Source organism: Nansenia antarctica (assembly GCF_963989245.1).
Source record: "Nansenia antarctica genome assembly, chromosome: 17".
NCBI classification, from domain to species: domain Eukaryota; kingdom Metazoa; phylum Chordata; class Actinopteri; order Argentiniformes; family Microstomatidae; genus Nansenia; species Nansenia antarctica.
This window is the reverse complement of record NC_137687.1, coordinates 2830588-2847723: the sequence shown is the minus strand read 5'-3', so window position 1 is coordinate 2847723 and position 17136 is coordinate 2830588. Positions and strand designations below refer to the sequence as shown.

The 17136-nt window shown below is 44.7% G+C and overlaps 1 protein-coding gene across 1 annotated transcript in view; it reads right to left on the bottom strand.

Moving 5' to 3' along the window:
• Window positions 1-15739, bottom strand: part of mmp14a (matrix metallopeptidase 14a (membrane-inserted)) — a 17162-nt gene extending 1423 nt beyond the window's left edge. The window contains exons 1-10 of the mRNA XM_080547563.1: window positions 15561-15739; window positions 6565-6713; window positions 5948-6070; window positions 4213-4520; window positions 3199-3360; window positions 2451-2587; window positions 2006-2144; window positions 1620-1770; window positions 811-926; window positions 1-525 (exon numbers count right to left, since the gene is read on the bottom strand). The exon at window positions 1-525 is cut by the window's left edge and continues 1423 nt beyond it. Coding sequence (XP_080403689.1) covers window positions 203-525; window positions 811-926; window positions 1620-1770; window positions 2006-2144; window positions 2451-2587; window positions 3199-3360; window positions 4213-4520; window positions 5948-6070; window positions 6565-6713; window positions 15561-15656 — 1704 coding nt within the window. The 5' untranslated portion in view covers window positions 15657-15739 and the 3' untranslated portion in view covers window positions 1-202. The remainder of the gene's footprint in view (window positions 526-810; window positions 927-1619; window positions 1771-2005; window positions 2145-2450; window positions 2588-3198; window positions 3361-4212; window positions 4521-5947; window positions 6071-6564; window positions 6714-15560) is intronic.
• Between the last annotated feature and the right edge of the window lie 1397 nt (window positions 15740-17136).

Here is a 17136-nt window from a genome sequence, read left to right as displayed (position 1 = left end):
CTTTCTGCGGTGTGTGTAAATGTACAAACCAACTCAAACCAACCCTTCCTTCTTTTTTACCCTTTTACCCATCTAATTCTCTCATCCTCTCATCATTTTCTTCCTCCAGTTTCTCACCCTCACCCTCTCCCTCCCAAACCCTCTTTCCACTGCGTTCGTTCAGTCCTCCTCTCTCTAGTTCTCTCTGCGGGCGGTCTGTTTACTAAACCTTGTCCAGTAGAGATCTCTGGCAGTAGAGGAGACGGCGGGGCGTGCCGTACTTGCGGAAGAACACCAGCGCGCCGAGCGTGAGGACCACGCACACCAGCAGCAGGAGGGGGATCGCCACGGCCGCCGCCCCCCCGGCCCCGCCCTCACTGTCCTCCACCTCGATGATGATCACTTCCTCGTCCACGCCCTTCTTGGGCTCCTCCCCCGCGCAGCCCATCCATTCGCTGAGCACCGACTTGGGGTAGCCCGGCTCCACCTTCATATGCTGGTTGTTGAACTTCCAGTACTTGTTGGCTTTGTAGAAGTAGGTGTAAGCTATGGTGGATAGGAGGATAGGAGGAGGGAGGAGAGAGGGATAGAGGGAGTTTAGAAGTAATGACATTAGCCGTTATCAGACGTTAAACAACATTGAGTTGGCCCAACATAAAGCGATATTATAATCACAATCTTGAAGATTTATTACTTCTCAATTACACTTTGACACATTAACACACACACACACACACACACACACACACACACACACACACCCGCAAATAAACATTAAATCGTGCAGGGCATCTCTTACTACTCCATAGAGTAGGTAACTGGCCCACTTACATCCGTCCTCGCTCATGATGGCGGCTTTGACGTTATCAGGCACGCCCTGCCATGTGCTGACGGGTTTGGGGTAGTCCCGGTCCACGCTGCGACTCTGTTCGTTGAAGCGGTAATACCTGCCAGACAGGGACAGAGGTCAGGGAGAGGTCAACCACAGCAGGGTATATCCAGGAATCTTGAGGTTAATTTGAAAGTGACAGTTGGATCTAAGTGACAGTTGACACTAGAACAGCCGTGTCTATGTTACCTTGACAGAGAAGAGGACGAGAGAGAGAGAAAGAGGGAAAGAGCACGGAGAGGTAACAGGTGAATGCAAGAGTGAGAGAGAGAGAGTGGAAAGGCAAGAATGCGAATGCAGGATAGTGGATTAATGTGAGAATTCGGTGCAGGTAGGGTTCGAAAGACAGACAGACAGACAGGACAGGTGAATCAGCGACTTTATCCGCTACAGTTAGCAGCAGGCAGCCGTTGCAATTCTTTTGTTTTTGATGAGAGAATCTGTGAGCATAGCCTATTACTAGTAAGATATATAGGAGCCTGCATGTATCTTGCATGTATGCGGGGTAGTGGTGGTCTAGTGGATAGTGAGTTGATAGTGATTACAGTGAGTTGATAGATAGTGAGTTGGACTTGTGATCGGAAGGTTGTGAGTTCAAATCCCGCCTGAAACCACACCACTACTAGTGTGCCCTTGAGTAAGGCACTTAGCTCTCAGTTACTCCAGGGGGAATGTCCCTGTAATTCGTAATTGTAAATCGCTTTGGATTAAAAGCGTCTGCTAAATGGCAAAATTAAATTAATCTTCTCACTTGGATCCTCTGAAGTAGTACGTCTGTCCCGTGGGGGTGTAGAAGAGGGCAGCGTCCAGTCTGTCTTTGGGAAGTCCGGTGCCCAGCTCGCTCAGGCTCTTAGGATAACTCTGCTCCATGATCGACTCAGTGAACACCCAGTACCTGTCACCTGGGGAGGTGGGGGAGAGAGAGAAAGAGAAAGCGAGAGGAAGGGAGAGGGAGAGAGAAAGAGAAAGCGAGAGGAAGGGAGAGGGAGGGAGAGAGAGAGAAAGAGAAAGCGAGAGGAAGGGAGAGGGAGAGAGAGAGTACCGGTAGTACGGTAGTAATAATGTCAATAACACAATGTTAAATGATCGAAATATGAATAAAGTTATTCAAAACTAGCACACCTATAACACCCCTACCCTTAAAGAAGACAAATTTCCCATCGTCCCTCTCGTAGGCGGCGTTGATGTTGGAGGGCAGGCCCTTCCAGAAGTGTCCGATGGGCATGGGGTAGCCGCTCAGAACCTTGTTGTTACGCACCCGCCACAACCACTTGTCCTGCCCAGCAACACAGCACACACACACACACACACACACACACACACACACACACACACACACACAGTTGGGTTAGCTTTTGGAACTTGACTTGATGATCACACATAGCTTTTTACAGTCTGTGTGTGTAAGAATGTTTGTGGATATGGGTTATATGTTATATGTAACATTGTATTTTCTTTTACATTAAATAGAAAAAAGTATTTGACAGGGAATGTTATATCCCCCAAATATTATTGAGTCGAAATGTCAGTGTGTGTGTGTGTGTGTGTGTGTGTGTGTGTGTCAGTGTCTACCGTGGCACACCTTGAAAACAAACATCTCTCCTCTGAGGGTGGCGATGGTGTCGAAGTGGCCCTCGCAGATGTCAGGGCTGTGGGTGGGCTTGTCTGGCTTCGAGGGTCTCGTAGGCCGGGGGGGCGGAGGTGGTGCCCCTGACGATCCTGGGGGGGGAGAGGATACAGGAGACTGTAGGACTGAGGAAGGCCTATGACTATGGTGGTATAGCGTATATGATATACAGCCTCTTTGAGCCTTGGAAAAAAGCGCTATATAAAAATACGATTGAATTATTATTATTATTATTATTATTATTATATATCATGATAATATGAACATGCCAATTACTAACTACGGCGTGTGTTTGTCATCAGACGTTATAAGGTTCTGTCTCCATTTTTGTAAAAAAATATTTTTTTACATAATCTGATCCATTAGGTGTTTATTAATGCCTGTGTGGTGTTATTTTTAAAATGTTGACATTTTTGAGTTAGTAATTCATAAAATACAAAGGTTCCATCTCACAAAACATAATGGAATGTAAAAACGTTGACGCTCAATATCTCTGAACTACCCTAAACGGAGATAGAACCTTATAATTCTAAACGGAGATAGAACCTTAATAGAATAGAATAATTCTAAGCTCACGCCCTGTCAGCATTCCGGAATGATCGTTTGTATGGAACATTGCTAGAACATTGCTGCTTCGACATTCCAGGAGATTGCAGGAGGGACATTTCCGGAACATTCCGGAACATCTGAGAGAGAGAATCACCATAGATCTGCTGGATGCCGCGGCGATCGTCGTCGGGGAGCTGAAAGTTCTCTGTGTCCATCCACTGGTAGAACGGAGCCATGATGGCAGCCGGGTTGTTAGAGTGTTCCAGGCCCAGGGCGTGGCCGAGCTCATGGACCGCCACTAGGAACACGTCATTACCTAGAGAGAGAGAGGGAGAAAGAGAGAAAGTCATTACCTAGAGGGAGAGAGAGAGAGAGAGAGAGAGAGAAAGACATTACCTAGAGGGAGAGAGAGAGAGAGAGAGAGAGAGAGAGAGAGAGAGAGCACCATGTGGGAGGAGAGGAATGATAGAGAAGAATTGGCTGAGCACTGAGGACAGTTTGACGAGGAAGTAAAGGTGTCACATTCACAGGTCTAGACACACCCTACATAACATAACAACATAACCCTGACAGGATGACGAATGAACAAACAACGCAGTTGTGTAAACACTGTTGGTTCAGGTGTTTATTTTCACTCTCTCCCACTCACTGTTCTTACTGCTCCCTCTTTTGGGTCTGTCTGTGCCTTGCTTTCTCTCTCTTTCCCTATCTCCCTTCCCCTCTCCCTTCCTTCCCCCCCTCTCTCCTCCTTCCCCCTCCCTCCCGCCTCTCCCCTCCTACCCCCTCTCCTGTGTCTCCCCTCCTCCCCTCCTCCCCTCCTCCCCCGTCTCCCCTCCTCCCCCCTCTCCTGTGTCTCCCCTCCTCCCCCCTCCTCCCCCCTCTCCTGTGTCTCCCCTCCTCCCCCCCTCTCCTGCGCCTCCCCTCCTCCCCCCTCTCCTGTGTCTCCCCTCCTTCCCCCTCTCTCCTCCTTCACTCTCTCTCCCGCCTCACCCCCACTCCCCACCTTACCCCTCTCTCCTCCTTCACTCTCTCTCCCGCCTCTCCCCTCCTCCCCCCTCCCCTGCGTCTCCCCTCCTCCCCCCTCCTCCCCCGTCTCCCCCCTCCTCCCCCCTCTCCTGCATCTCCCCTCTCCCCCCCCTCTCCCTCCCCTCCTCCCCCCCTCTCTTACCCCCCTGGTCGACGGTCCCGGTGGTCCAGGGTTCGGCCAGGTCAAAGTGCGTGTCGCCCCCGATGCCGTGTCCGGGGAAGTAGGCGTGCGCCAGGAAGCCGCCCTCGCCGTCGAAGGGGGTGCTGTCGCCGTGGAAACCCTCGGCGAAGAAGAGCATGATGTCGGCGAACTTGTCGACCTTGTCCCTGATGTGGCTGTAGGGAATCTCCCTGAACCTGAGGGGGACCACCTCCTCCCACACCCTGAAGGCCTTGCGGATGGCCTCGAACGTGCCGTGCTCGCCCACCTTAGGCGTGTAGTTCTGTATGCTGAGAGAGAGAGGAGAAACATTAGCTTAGCCTACTCGTGACGTTAGAATTATAAGGTTCTATCTCCATTTTTGTCAAAATTTTGTTTTTTTACATAATCTGATCCATTAGGTGTTTATTAATGCCTGTGTGGTGTTATTTTTAAAATGTTGACATTTTTTTGTTAGTAATGAATAAAATACAAAGGTTCCATCTCACAAAACATAATGGAATGTAAAAACTTTGACACTCCATATCTCTGAACTGCCCTAAACGGAGATAGAACATTATCATTCTAAACGGAGATAGAACCTTATCATTCTAAACGGAGATAGAACCTTATCATTCTAAACGGAGATAGAACCTTATCATTCTAAACGGAGATAGAACCTTATCATTCTAAACGGAGATAGAACCTTATCATTCTAAACGGAGATAGAACCTTATCATTCTAAACGGAGATAGAACCTTATCATTCTAAACGGAGATAGAACCTTATCATTCTAAACGGAGATAGAACCTTATCATTCTAAACTCACGTACTGTCAAAGTCAGTAGATTTTTTGTGTTCTTTTGGTTTACTAATGACTTACTCATTTGAACTAAACTCTACTTTTAACTAAACTAATGGTCTCGTTTCTGGGAGTTAGTAGTATTATAGTATATCTATCAGGGTTCCTACAAGTTTCAACAAGTCAAATTTAAGACCTTTTTAGATTTTTTTTTAGACCTCTTTGAATATAATTGTAGACCTATCGCGACACCATGTGATAGCTTTTTGCCATCCTCGAGGTGATGAAATTAGGGATTTCACTGCCTTACAGACAAAAAAGGAAGCGAATTGGAATTTTTTTGGTTCCAGCTTGATTCATTTCCGCGTACATAGACGTGGTCGGACTGATTTCCTTGCAAGACGTTATTTTTAACACCTAGCACCTCATTTTTAGACCAAATAACAAGAAATCGGCAACCTTTTTAGGCCTTGGAGTGAATTGGATTGCTGGATTTTAGACTTTAAGGCTTTTTAAGACCAGCGCAGGAGCCCTGATCTATAGTATGTGCAATGAGACAGACAGAAGAGAACAAATGCAGCAGATATAAAACAGGGCGTTTCATAAAGAGCATCTTCTGCCCCTCAGCACTGCGTCTCCTAAAGACACCCGCTTTCCCCTCTACTGTGTCCCTAAAAACTTCTATTGCCCCCCTTGTACTGTTTCTCTGTTTCTCCAGTGTACATTTTTAAAAAATAAACTAGGTTTAGAAGAAGGTGATAGAAGAAGGATTTTTCTATCAGGCCCCGGGCCTGAGCTGGATTACTCTTCCTGCTACGACTGGTGGATTGATGATTCACTTGCTTAGTATTCAAATGTATTGATTGTAAGTCGCTTTGGAATAAGGCGTCTGTTAAATGCCAAAAATGTAAATGTAAATGTAAATGATATACACACCTGAAGGTGACCTCAGTTTTGTCCCACTTCAGGCCCTGTACGGCGTAACGCTTCCTCCTCAGGTTGCTTTTCAGCTCAGAGCCAAACTTGTCTTGAACGCCACAACGCGGCCGCTTCATCGCCCTGGCAACAACAAGAGAATTTTGATGCTCGCCGTGTCATAAACGGTATGTGTTCCGTTTTCATCTATCGGTCTGTGAGGACATGAGTGAAACTTTTCAAAACGTTTTCAAAACTTTTCAAAACAAAATAGATCCACATAGATGTAGCTAGCCATCTGTTCTGGCATTTGTGACAACAGCTGGTGAAACCGGGAACAACAAGTCGACAACCGACCATATATGTTCTGACTTATTCTGAAACATGTAAATAAATGTCGTAAAACGTTGTGGAAAATCAAGGACACACTCGCTAGTCAAGCCAAAACATTGCAATGCATTGGATTCGGTCAGTAATCCCCACTACTACCTAGTTAGTGTAGAGTAGTGGGGATTAGTCACCCAAATCATTGCACAGGAGTCCAGACTCTGGTGATTTGAATTATACTGAATATAAAGCTAGGAGGGTTTTGCTATTAACTTGTTGTTGCTTAGGTCAGGTCAGGGGTCAGGACTCACTCTAGGGTGTTGGTGTCAATGGAGCCAGTGACAGTGAGGCCGTAGAACTTCTGCATGGCTGAGATCGCCGTGGTGATGGACTTGGGGGAGCGGATGGCCTGGGCACGGACATCACCTGGGGGCAGGTAGCCATACTGCTGCAGCCAGGCCTGGAACGGTACCAGAGAGGTGGAGACATTTAGCTACTGCATACACACACACACACACACACACACACACACACACACACAGTCACACACACACACACACTCACACTCACACACACACACACACACACACTCACACACACATACACACACACACACAGTACACACACACTCACACACACACACACACACACACAAGTACACACTGACTGAGTACACAGAGTAGTACACACACACACACACACACACACACAGTACACACACATACACACACACACACTCACACACACAGTACACACACACACACACACACACACACACACACACACACACAGTACACACACACACACACACACACGTGAACGTGAACGTAGTTCATAGAGTACACAGAGAACGTAAAAACACAGAAACCAACCCACACAGGGCTAGTTAATGGTTTACCATCCTGTAAAGTGAGAGAGGGAGGCTGTGAAGGTAAAGAAACGTGTCTACTGTTACAGCTCATTTCTTGAAACTTGTTGAAATGCAACATTTCATAACAGTTAACACCTTACCCGACACAGTTGACGCATTTGCCAAAATACCACATTGCTTTTGCAAAATGCACTAATTGCACTAAATGCACATGTGCGTAATTGTACATTTTCATAAAAACGGTAACACTGTTATGTCATGTTTTGATCATACTACCTGTGTGTTTCAGCAGGTGAGAATATAGGTGTGTCTGTTAGCCTACTTATAGTGCTTGTCTGAACTTGTCTGTGTGTGTGTGTGAGAGAGAGAGAGAAATAGAGAGAGAAAGAGATGGGATAAGAGGAGTAGAGTGAAGGAGAGAGGGAGAAAGAGAGAGAGGCAGGCGCCTGTATATGTGTGTGGGCGGGAGGGCGCTCACTCAGTATTCAGTGTTTGCATGAAACGAGGCCAAGCTGACTTTGACCCAAAAAAACTGTGTCGTCCTCAGGAACACACCCTCCCTGTCTTACAACAGCAAACAGACAGAGAACACTGAACCTCTCCAGCTGATGTGAGACAGACGAAACAAATCCTACGGCAGCTTCTTACTGCTAGAGTTACTGCTGATGTTATTCTATTTATGAACTCTTAAAAACAATCCACTCCTTCCTCGCACGCTCCTCTGCTTATGCTGGGCGCAAGAAAGGAAACTCTTGACTTTGTTGTGGGATTGTGGGAAGTAGTAGAGATGGGGAGAGCGACGCCAAGTAAGGCAGTAACAATCAGAATAGATTTCAGTTCATTTCAGTTCAGCCGACAGTTACAAGGCTACAAATCCAGTTGGTTGAACTGATACTGTGATCTGACGGATCGATGAGAAAGAGGTGATTGTACGTCGTCAGGAGGTTCGAGTAAGTGCAAAAAGAAAGAAACTGTAATGTTGATACTCGCCAGTGAGTACAGAAAGACTGTGTAAGGTAGAGAGATGAAATGGATAGGGGAAAGGTATTCTGCTGATGATAAGATGGATAGCGGTTACTAAACGTTAAGGCAGAGGTTGTACATTGTTTCCCTTTTTTTAATATTGTATTTTATCTTTACCTTTTTCTTTTTACTGTTTTCCCCTGCTTTTATATTCATTCTATGCTTGTATATGTTTTTATATTCACTTTATGTTCTTATTCCTGTAGTAAAGCACTTTGAGCTGTATTTCTTGTATGAAAGGTGCTATATAAATAAAGCTTTACTTACTTACTTACTTACTTGACTGCCCACAACATCTACTCCATCACACACATGGACACCAGGCTGCTAGTACATAGTGGGAGGCACTGGCGGACTCAAGGGGGGGGCAGGGGGGCGACCGCCCCTCCTGGTGCCCCCACGGTTGAAAAATGTCTCTCTTAAGTGCCCTTTTGAGTGGCAAAAATGCCCTTTTGGGTGTCAAAAATGAGAGGACGTGCCCTATTGGTGCCCCTCCAATGGTCTAAACTTGACCATGTGCCCCCCCACAGTTGAAAAACGTCGCACTAAAGTGCCCTTTTGAGTGGCAAAATTAGGAGGATGTGCCCTATTGGCTGCCCTCCCAATGGTCTAAACTTGACCATGTGCACTGATGGGCTCCCATGTTGTGCAGTAGGTGCCCTTTTTTTGTTTTCACCCCCCCTGCCCTTCAAACAGCCTGAGTCCACCACAGCTGCTAGTACATAGTGTGAGGTGAACTGAGGGGAGGTACTGTAGTGTAACACCATTACTATCAACATCCCGGCTGCTTCTTAGTCAATAATCATACCTGACACCAGAAGAAGAATGACTATCATTCTGTTCCAGCACTATTTCAAACCAGAAGGAAGAGCTCAACTTTCTCCTCTCTCTCTCTCTCTCTCTCTCTCTCTCTCTCTCTCTCTCTCTCTCTCTCTCTCTCTCTCTCTCTCTCTCTCTCTCTCTCTCTCTCTCTCTCTCTCTCTCTCTCTCTCTCTCTCTCTCTCTCTCTCTCTCTCTCTCTCTCTCTCTCTCTCTCTCTCTCTCTCTCTCTCTCTCTCTCTCTCTCTCTCTCTCTCTCTCTCTCTCTCTCTCTCTCTCTCTCTCTCTCTCTCTCTCTCTCTCTCTCTTAAACACAAGAGCAGTTGCACAGAGCCCCTGAGAACACAACAAAGCATTTCCCCCGGAGACCAATTCATTGTTTTATGTGAAGAAAAAAATGTGTTGGTGTGTGTGTGTGCGCTTGAGTGTTGTGTGTGTGTACGACGACGTGCTTGCGTTGCACACACAGACAGACAGACAGTGTCTCCATCTTCACCACAAGTCGGTGGAATTACAGAGAATTCCTCTATAATCCTCCTAACCCCAAACCTCTCTTTTTCTCTTAAACCCCCGACCCAGTCCTGTCTAGGCAATACTAGACACTGACACTTCCGTGAGTCAGTACTGGTGGTGTTGCTGAGGTTGGGTCTGGCATTTCCCTTCCTCATTTCAGTGCAGAACCTATCGGAGAAACCATTTTTTTAATGGTAGAGAGAGAAGAGCAGAATGTTAAATGAACGAGTGAAAGAGAGAAGTGTAAGAGAGAAACAGAGAGGAAATGGAGTGGTAGTAACCTGGGCACAGATTATGACCACAGCACACGGCCACAGAAGACCAGGGGGTGGGGGGGCAACGAGAGGCAGAGAACAAGGTCCAGTTATGGAGATGCTGAGTGACATCAACCCTCTCTCCCTAGCTGAGCTCTGCCTACCTCCTCTTTCAGCCGTTCCATATGGTGCACACATTATCGTGACGTTAGAATTATATTTTTGGTCAAAATTGAGTTTTATTTACATAATCTGATCCATTAGGTGTTTATTAATGCCTGTGTGGTGTTATTCTTTTTTAAATGTTGACATTTTTTTAGTTAGTAATTCATAAAATACAAAGGTTCCATCTCACAAAACATAATGGAATGTTAAAAACTTTGACGCTCAATATCTCTGAACTGCCCTAAACGGAGATCATAGAACCTTATAATTCTAAGCTCACGTTACCAAGCCTTTTCTCATTTTCCCTCCTTCTCTCCCTGCCTCTCTTTTCGTGTGCCTTCCTCTCGACCTTTCGTTTGTGTCTGTCTTTATCATGCTCCCTCCAGTTCTGTCTGTCTCTCTCTCTCTCTCTCTCTCTCTCTCTCTCTGTCTGTATCTCTCTCTCTGTCTCTCTCTCTCTCCCTCTCTCCCTCCCTCTCTCTCTCTCCCTCTCTCCCTCCCTCTCTCTCTCTCTCTCCATCTCTCCCTCCCTCTCTCTCTCTCCATCTCTCCCTCCATCTCTCTCTCTCTCTCTCTCCCTCTCTCTATCTCTCCATATCTCTCTCTCCCTCTCTCCCTCTCCCTCTCTCTCTCTCTCTCTCTCTCTCTCTCTCTCTCTCTCCATCTCTCCCTCCCTCCCTCCCTCTGACTGCTCCTTGTGTGCTGTGGGTCCAGTGTGGTGACGTTTGGCTCTGTAAAAACACTCTCCGCTCCGTCGGATGAAAAGTTTTCCCCCACGCTGAGAAGATCCCTCCTCTCTCCCCAGGCCTCACATCTCCCAGCATGCACCTCTGCTCTGGAACTCCCTGCAGCTCCACTCAAAGGTTCTATTTATTAAAACTTTTACACTGCTTATTGTTGGCCTTGAGGTGAGTATAAATCCATGTTTGTGTGGTCACAGTGGTGACCAGGCCCAAGCCCTGGGCAGGGTGGTGAAGAATGGCATGTGCTCTTCAGGAAATGCACAGAAACAGAGACATGTGTGATTGGCATTCATAAGCAAGATCAATAGACACAATGTTTTTTTGTTTTCTTCTATAATAATAATAATAATAATAATAATAATAATAATAATAATAATAATGTATTTTATTTGTATTGCACTTTTCCTTCAAAATAATCTCAGAGTGCTACAGAGTTAAAAAAACAAACAAACAAAAAAAACATAATAAGTTCAAAACATAGTAAAAAACATAATTTAAAAAACCTGCAAAAGAAATCACAAGAATGAACACAGGTTTAGCAAGTCAAAGGCCTTTTTGAATAAAAAAAGGTTTTTAGGCCCGTCTTAAAAGAGTCCACAGTGTATCCACATGTGTGGTTTGAATTGTGTGCTCAATTGTCGATGATGTTGAAATCAATCAGACAATCCTTCAACATGGGTAATAGCCTGTCTGTCCAATATCAGCAAAGATGGTTAGCTTCAACCCAGAGGTGCAGAAACGGCCAGAGAGCAGTGGCTGCTGGGAAGTGTGTCCTGGGCCTGGATAGATCTGACCAATCGTGATGTTAGAATTATAAGGTTCTATCTCCATTTTTGTCAAAATTGAGTTTTTTACATAATCTGATCCATTACGTGTTTATTAATGCCTGTGTGGTGTTATTTTTAAAATGTTGACATTTTTGAGTTAGTAATTCATAAAATGCAAAGGTTCCATCTCACAGAACATAATGGAATGTAAAAACGTTGACGCTCAATATCTCTGAACTGCCCTAAACGGAGATAGAACCTTATCATTCTAAACGGAGATAGAACCTTATAATTCTAAACGGAGATAGAACCTTATCATTCTAAACGGAGATAGAACCTTATCATTCTAAACGGAGATAGAACCTTATCATTCTAAACGGAGATAGAACCTTATCATTCTAAACGGAGATAGAACCTTATCATTCTAAACGGAGATAGAACCTTATCATTCTAAACTCACGTAATGTCCCCACATCACAGGTGCCTCTGAGTACGTAAGACTCTTGAGACTGGGTGGTGTCGGCCTACATGTTCTGACAAGTGTCATCTGCCTTGTATAATGATACATCTTAGGCCCTACATTATGCAAGAAACTGCTGTGAAATTATATTATTGTGAGAGAACAGAGGGATAACACTATCCCACTTTGACAAACACTGTCAGTATGATAATAATAATACAGTGAGTTGAGTGCCGGGTTAAGCTGAGTTTACAACACCCGTCAGACAGCCATGTCTGCAGTTAGAGGTTGAACCAATAATGTCTATATCCGCAGCATACCATTTTCTTATGTCTGTTTCATAAGAAGGTGTCATTTAGCAAGGCAACTCTGCCAAGTTTTTCAGATCTGGGGTTTGAAGCAGAAGTCTGAAAAAGATCTGCAGAAGATCTGTTTTTCTTTAGTAAGAGAAGAAATTAGTCCGATCTTTTCCCTCCTGTCTCTCACAGAGGCGTGCGAGAGAACGAGTGAAGAAAAGGAAAGGAAAGAAAAAGCATGGAAAATAAAACATTCAAAGGAATTTTAAGTATGGCACGACACAAAGAGAAGTGGTGAGAGAAAATGGTGTGAAAAAGTGCGAAAGATATAAAAACTAAGAGTGGGTAAAAGGGGGGAGCGAGGGGACAGGAGTAAGCTGAATTTAAATTTGAGGGAGACAGACTGACTCAGTTGTTCCTCTCGGTCTGTGCCAACGGAAAAAACTGAGAATTCTGGTCATGAGCGACTGAGTCTGAAGTCTCACATCGCCTCTGCGTTGGCGTCTCTGACCCAGTTACCCTGACACCCGTGGTGCCACGCGAGGCTAATGAAAGATCTATCAACAGGCCACGATGCAGCAACACAATAATAAGCCAACACACTACTCTAAGAACACTTCAAGTAAAGTAGCCAAATAGGTCTACCCATACTGAGTCAGTGCTCCTATAAACTATTTGCTGATTATACACAATATACCACCACATAGGCCCCTACCCCACCTGTGCTGTTTGAAAAGACAATGTACCTATGATTTCCTATCTTGCATTCAGCTTCAACTGAGAGCAGACAGCCTCCTACTGTTATACAGTTAGCACAGTATCATAGCTTTGCTTTTACCAGACTTCTTGGCCCAATTTATTATTGTGAGAGACATGTCTGTTAAAAGAGACTCGCAGTTTTAGAACAAGCACTTCAGAAGATAAACACACAATCTGTCCGTAGATTCTTTCAGTTTTCCAAGTGGCAGATAGACTGATTATTTTTCGGACCGTTTTTAAACGACAGCCGGCACCTGTAAGAACAGCACGCTACAGCACCATACCAAGGGTTTCTAACATGCTCCAGTGGTAAAACAGCAACTAGACTACTCCAGATAGAGAGGGACCCAGTCCCATATGGGATTTGACCCTGCCCTTGTAATCACGAGACTTTGCAGCTCCTCAGCTCCAGATGGCTGCTGTTACTGTCTCTGAAAGACCTCAAGGACTTTCAGCCAAAGATGGTTAAAGCCAAAGATGTGTAACTTGTCTTGTTTTCATTCCTTCCCGTCATCTATTGCTTCAGAGCCATTTCATGAAAGAGAGCCAACGCGTATGTGAATAAAAAAGCACAACAAGCTTTTACAGTTCCGTGACAACCATTACATCACCAGGAGCAGCCTTGTTGCTGTGTGTAAAATGTGTTTAGCCACTCTACTCTTACTCTTCCCTGCTTAAGTCTAATTGAGGGTTTTGCTCTATCGAACTCGACTCAGACAAAAACTAAATCACTGAAAGTAACCATTCCACTCATGTTTGGTTTCTTTGTTTTAATAACCTTTTCTTGATACGGTGTCATTATTATTCAAAGAAGTCCTGTGCTTTCAACTCTATCCATGACTCTCTCTTTTCACTTCATTAAAATCTTCCACCCATTTTTCATTCTTCCATCTCTCCCACAGGACAGACACCACTGAGTTGATTATAGGCTATATGTACAACACACAGGTGATGTAATCCAGAACCCATAATTAGTGATAATCCCTTCTTCATGATCATGCCAGCTAGAGAAGCAGCGTGGGCAATAATTGTCTGCCTGCAGGGGGCGCTTTCTTTATTCTTATGAACATCAAGGTGTTGGTGGGTGGAAGTTACATATGAGTCGTGTACCAAGGTCAGTTTTGCTTTCACCTGATTGTGAGGATTTGGTAAATACAGGATTTGGTAACTGATCCTGGATTTGGTAACTGATCCTAGTTCTGTTTTTAGAATACTGTTTTAGAATACCAACCTCCATCTTGTATTGTGGTGGTACAGTGTTACAGACATAGTATTACACATGATAAGAGCTGACCCTGAAAAAAGACAACCATATATGATATGTAGAAAAATAATGATTTAAACAAACCTAATTGTCTACACAGCTTGCTATCAAAACAGCCGTTGTCCCTCGGGGTCACTAGCTACCCTGTGGCCCTAGAGGCTGGAGGTCTGTCTCAGCCTGACACAGCTGTGATTGATTGACCGTGTCTGGCCTGACTCAGACACCAGCTGCCGGTGGTCACTGACTCAGGAGCATGAGTTCCTCTACGCATCCTGTTCCTTAATTAACAACCTCTAGAACCTCTAGAACCCTACATAGGAGCAATGTACAGTAGAATCACATTGGACATGTTATACATATTTCTTTGTGGCAGTCCCACTCATATTTTTCATTTTATTGGACAGGCATAGTGAAGACAGACAGGAAAGTAGGAGAAGAAGGGAGAGAGAGAGAGGGCATGTCAGCAGGGCATGGGGGCCGGACTCGAACCCATGCCGACATGGGCATAATGTGTGCACTGTAGACCGCGGTGCTAGACCACTGGACCACCCCAGGCCACAATGTTATACATATTTCAATTAAATATCCTTTCAGCAAGGCTGCTCTCCTCTCTCTGATTTTGGTTTTGACTACTCACCTTTCACTTGAACATTGCAATCTACTAGAGGTAAACTAGAGTGAACAGAGATCGTGGATACTTATTGAAGGAACAGATCAAATTGTCATTGAAAGACCCAGAGGCGCCATACACGTAATAACGTTGAGGGGCCACTGATGACACCAAAACATGGTGTTTGTGAGGTGACCTATACTTATCAGTGACCTCCTGTCTCGATGGGCATGACGCCTCTACCTCTAGTCTGGCCCAGACAGAGCCTTCATGTCCAGTTTGCGTTAACAGAGCACTATTTCCTCTCCAGTCTCCTGTCTCTACCATAACTCAGTACAGATGAAAACCATTACCCCCCCCCCCCCTCACAACACACACACACACACACACACACACACACACGCACACACACACACACACACACACACACACACACGCACACACACATCCCAGATTCTCAGAACAAAGCAGCTGAGTTTGAGTTTTCACAACCCTGTACTGCCCCTACCCCGCTCCCCCACTTCGTAGACCACAAAATAAAAGAGATATGACTCTTTTATATATGTTTCTACTCTTTGCAGTTTCTGTTTCAATTGAAATGATATGCAACTTTGTTGTTATCCTCTGCTGGTGGGGGATCCCACTTTGAATAACAATAAAGACAATAGTGCCAAGAATGATAAAGCCCAATATTCCTCCTCTCAAACCCAAAAAAAGTGGGTTTGGAGTTCATGCATATCATGTCACCCATAATAATACTGACCTCGGCTCGTACTTCGTTTTCCGACGAGACGACCCCCAGGAACAGTCCGATCGCCAGCGTCAATAGTCGGATCACATTCTCAAGCCGGGGTAACATTCCTCTATCTGCGCGTTACCCGAAAAGAAGGAGAAACGGAGTTTCCAAAAAAACCAAAAAACGTTTTCTATTGATTTTTTCCACCGTCCTAACAAAAGTCACAAAAGTTGAAAAGGAAATATCTGGAGTAAAATCAATGATAATCCTTCAGAATATTTTTTTGGGAAATAAAAATATATTTGAAAAATAGCCAGAAATAGGGATATTTGTCCACATGGACACCAGGACACGTTCTTGAACACTGTTAGTTTTTTTTCTTCACCCCAAAATGTTTTGGTACCAAAAAGTCAACCAAGGACACACATCTACACAAACTCCAGATGTTGGTTGGTTCCAATCTCAGTGCTTCATAGTTCCTCTCGCCTTTGTCTCACCCAAGTCCTTTCTTTTCCCTGACAGGGTATTCTGACATCGGCTCTCTGACTTGTGGATGTGGTTGGTCAGTGCACGGAGAGAGAAGTCTGTACCCAGAGGAGGAGAAGGCAGAGAGGGGTTCCTCCCTCTCCAGATGTGACGCCAACCCTTTTCTGTGTTAATAGTGGTACAACTGCGTTAATGGATCACGGCAGCATTCTGCACACTTCGATCAAGATCGTTACTAACAGGACCTGTCTGTCATTTAATTTAATTGACTGACTCGTTTGGTTTAATAGCTATACATTTACAAGAATGGATCAACAATTCTACATCATCTTGCTGATTAAACAATTTTAAAAAACATAAGCAGAATATTAACATGGTCATGTTATTATTACACTAGCCAAATGCAAGGTTTGTCTGCTGATATGATTCTACAAAACTACAAAACTACAAAACTACAACTACAAAAAAGGGTGGGATGGTCCAACACCTGAGGATTGATCTCTAGTCTACAATAGCCTTCCTATTCTGACCCCTGGCGGTAGAACATGGTAACAACACCCCATGCAACCATACCGGATAACGACACTATTCCATTTTCTGTGGAATACTTTTGTGCTATTAGAAACTTATGTGTGCCACAGAGCAGCCCAAATAACATTTTAGTGAGATATTAATGTGCCCCAAAAAATCAATTGGGGTGTATAAAAAAAAGTGACAGCTATAATAGAATAGTCTTAGGCTCCACCCCCTTCTTATTGTAGCTCCACCCCCTTCGAGCCTTGTCAGTAAATAACACGGAAGTCGCTTGAGTCGGAGAACTGATGTCAACAAGAAAGATTACAGAGAGAGAGAGAGAGAGGGTAACGCTGCTTGTTTTATTCACTACAACTATTATACACAACATATGTAGTGGGTTATAATGTGTGTTATAATGTGTTTGAGTGCTTCGGGATTGATTTGAACGGTGTTTTATGAGGTGGCACGTTCAGGGAAACGTGACAAACGCAAAACAGGGAAGTTAGTCGGTTAGCATTAGCTTGCTAGCCAGAGTGTGAACTGAGCTGCTCCCTTCCTCTGATAGGAAACCAAAGTTTGCGGGGGCGACGAGGATCGGAAG